The sequence below is a fragment of the Penaeus monodon genome, chromosome 34, assembly GCF_015228065.2.
Source record: "Penaeus monodon isolate SGIC_2016 chromosome 34, NSTDA_Pmon_1, whole genome shotgun sequence".
NCBI lineage: Eukaryota > Metazoa > Arthropoda > Malacostraca > Decapoda > Penaeidae > Penaeus > Penaeus monodon.
The window spans coordinates 6,643,736-6,644,125 of NC_051419.1; the positions used below are offsets into that span (position 1 = coordinate 6,643,736).

The following is a 390-nucleotide window of genomic DNA, read 5'->3' on the forward strand; positions in this document are numbered from 1 at the left end:
CTTCTTTTGTTGATATTAACCCATTTTCTCTCTCTCTCCCGCAGCCCTCCCGCTACAGCAAGCTCGAGAAGGCGGACATCCTGGAGATGACGGTACGGCACGTGCAAGCGCTGCACCGACACGACCTCGCGGGCGTGCGTGGGCGTGTGGCGGGCGGCGACGAGAAGGGCAAATACCGGGCAGGATTCACGCAGTGCGCTGTGGAGGTGACGCGTTACTTGGCCAACATGGGCGGCAGCGTCCCTCATGACCTCCAGACCAAGGTCATCGCTCACCTCAACTCCGTGACCAAGAGTCTCATGGGTCAGGGTTCCGGAGTGCCTGTGGGGGGCGGGTTGTCCTGCGGCAGCTCTAGCGTCGTTGTGAGCGGGGGCGTTGTCACCCTCACGC

At 62.6% G+C, this 390-nt stretch overlaps 1 protein-coding gene across 1 annotated transcript in view; it reads left to right on the forward strand.

The window, feature by feature from the left end:
* Nucleotides 1-390, forward strand: part of LOC119594553 (transcription factor HES-1-like) — a gene marked incomplete in the record, with an annotated part of 2,127 nt that overhangs the window by 953 nt on the left and 784 nt on the right. Inside the window, 1 exon segment of the mRNA XM_037943583.1 lies at nt 45-390. Within this exon segment, the coding sequence (XP_037799511.1) occupies nt 45-390 (346 nt within the window).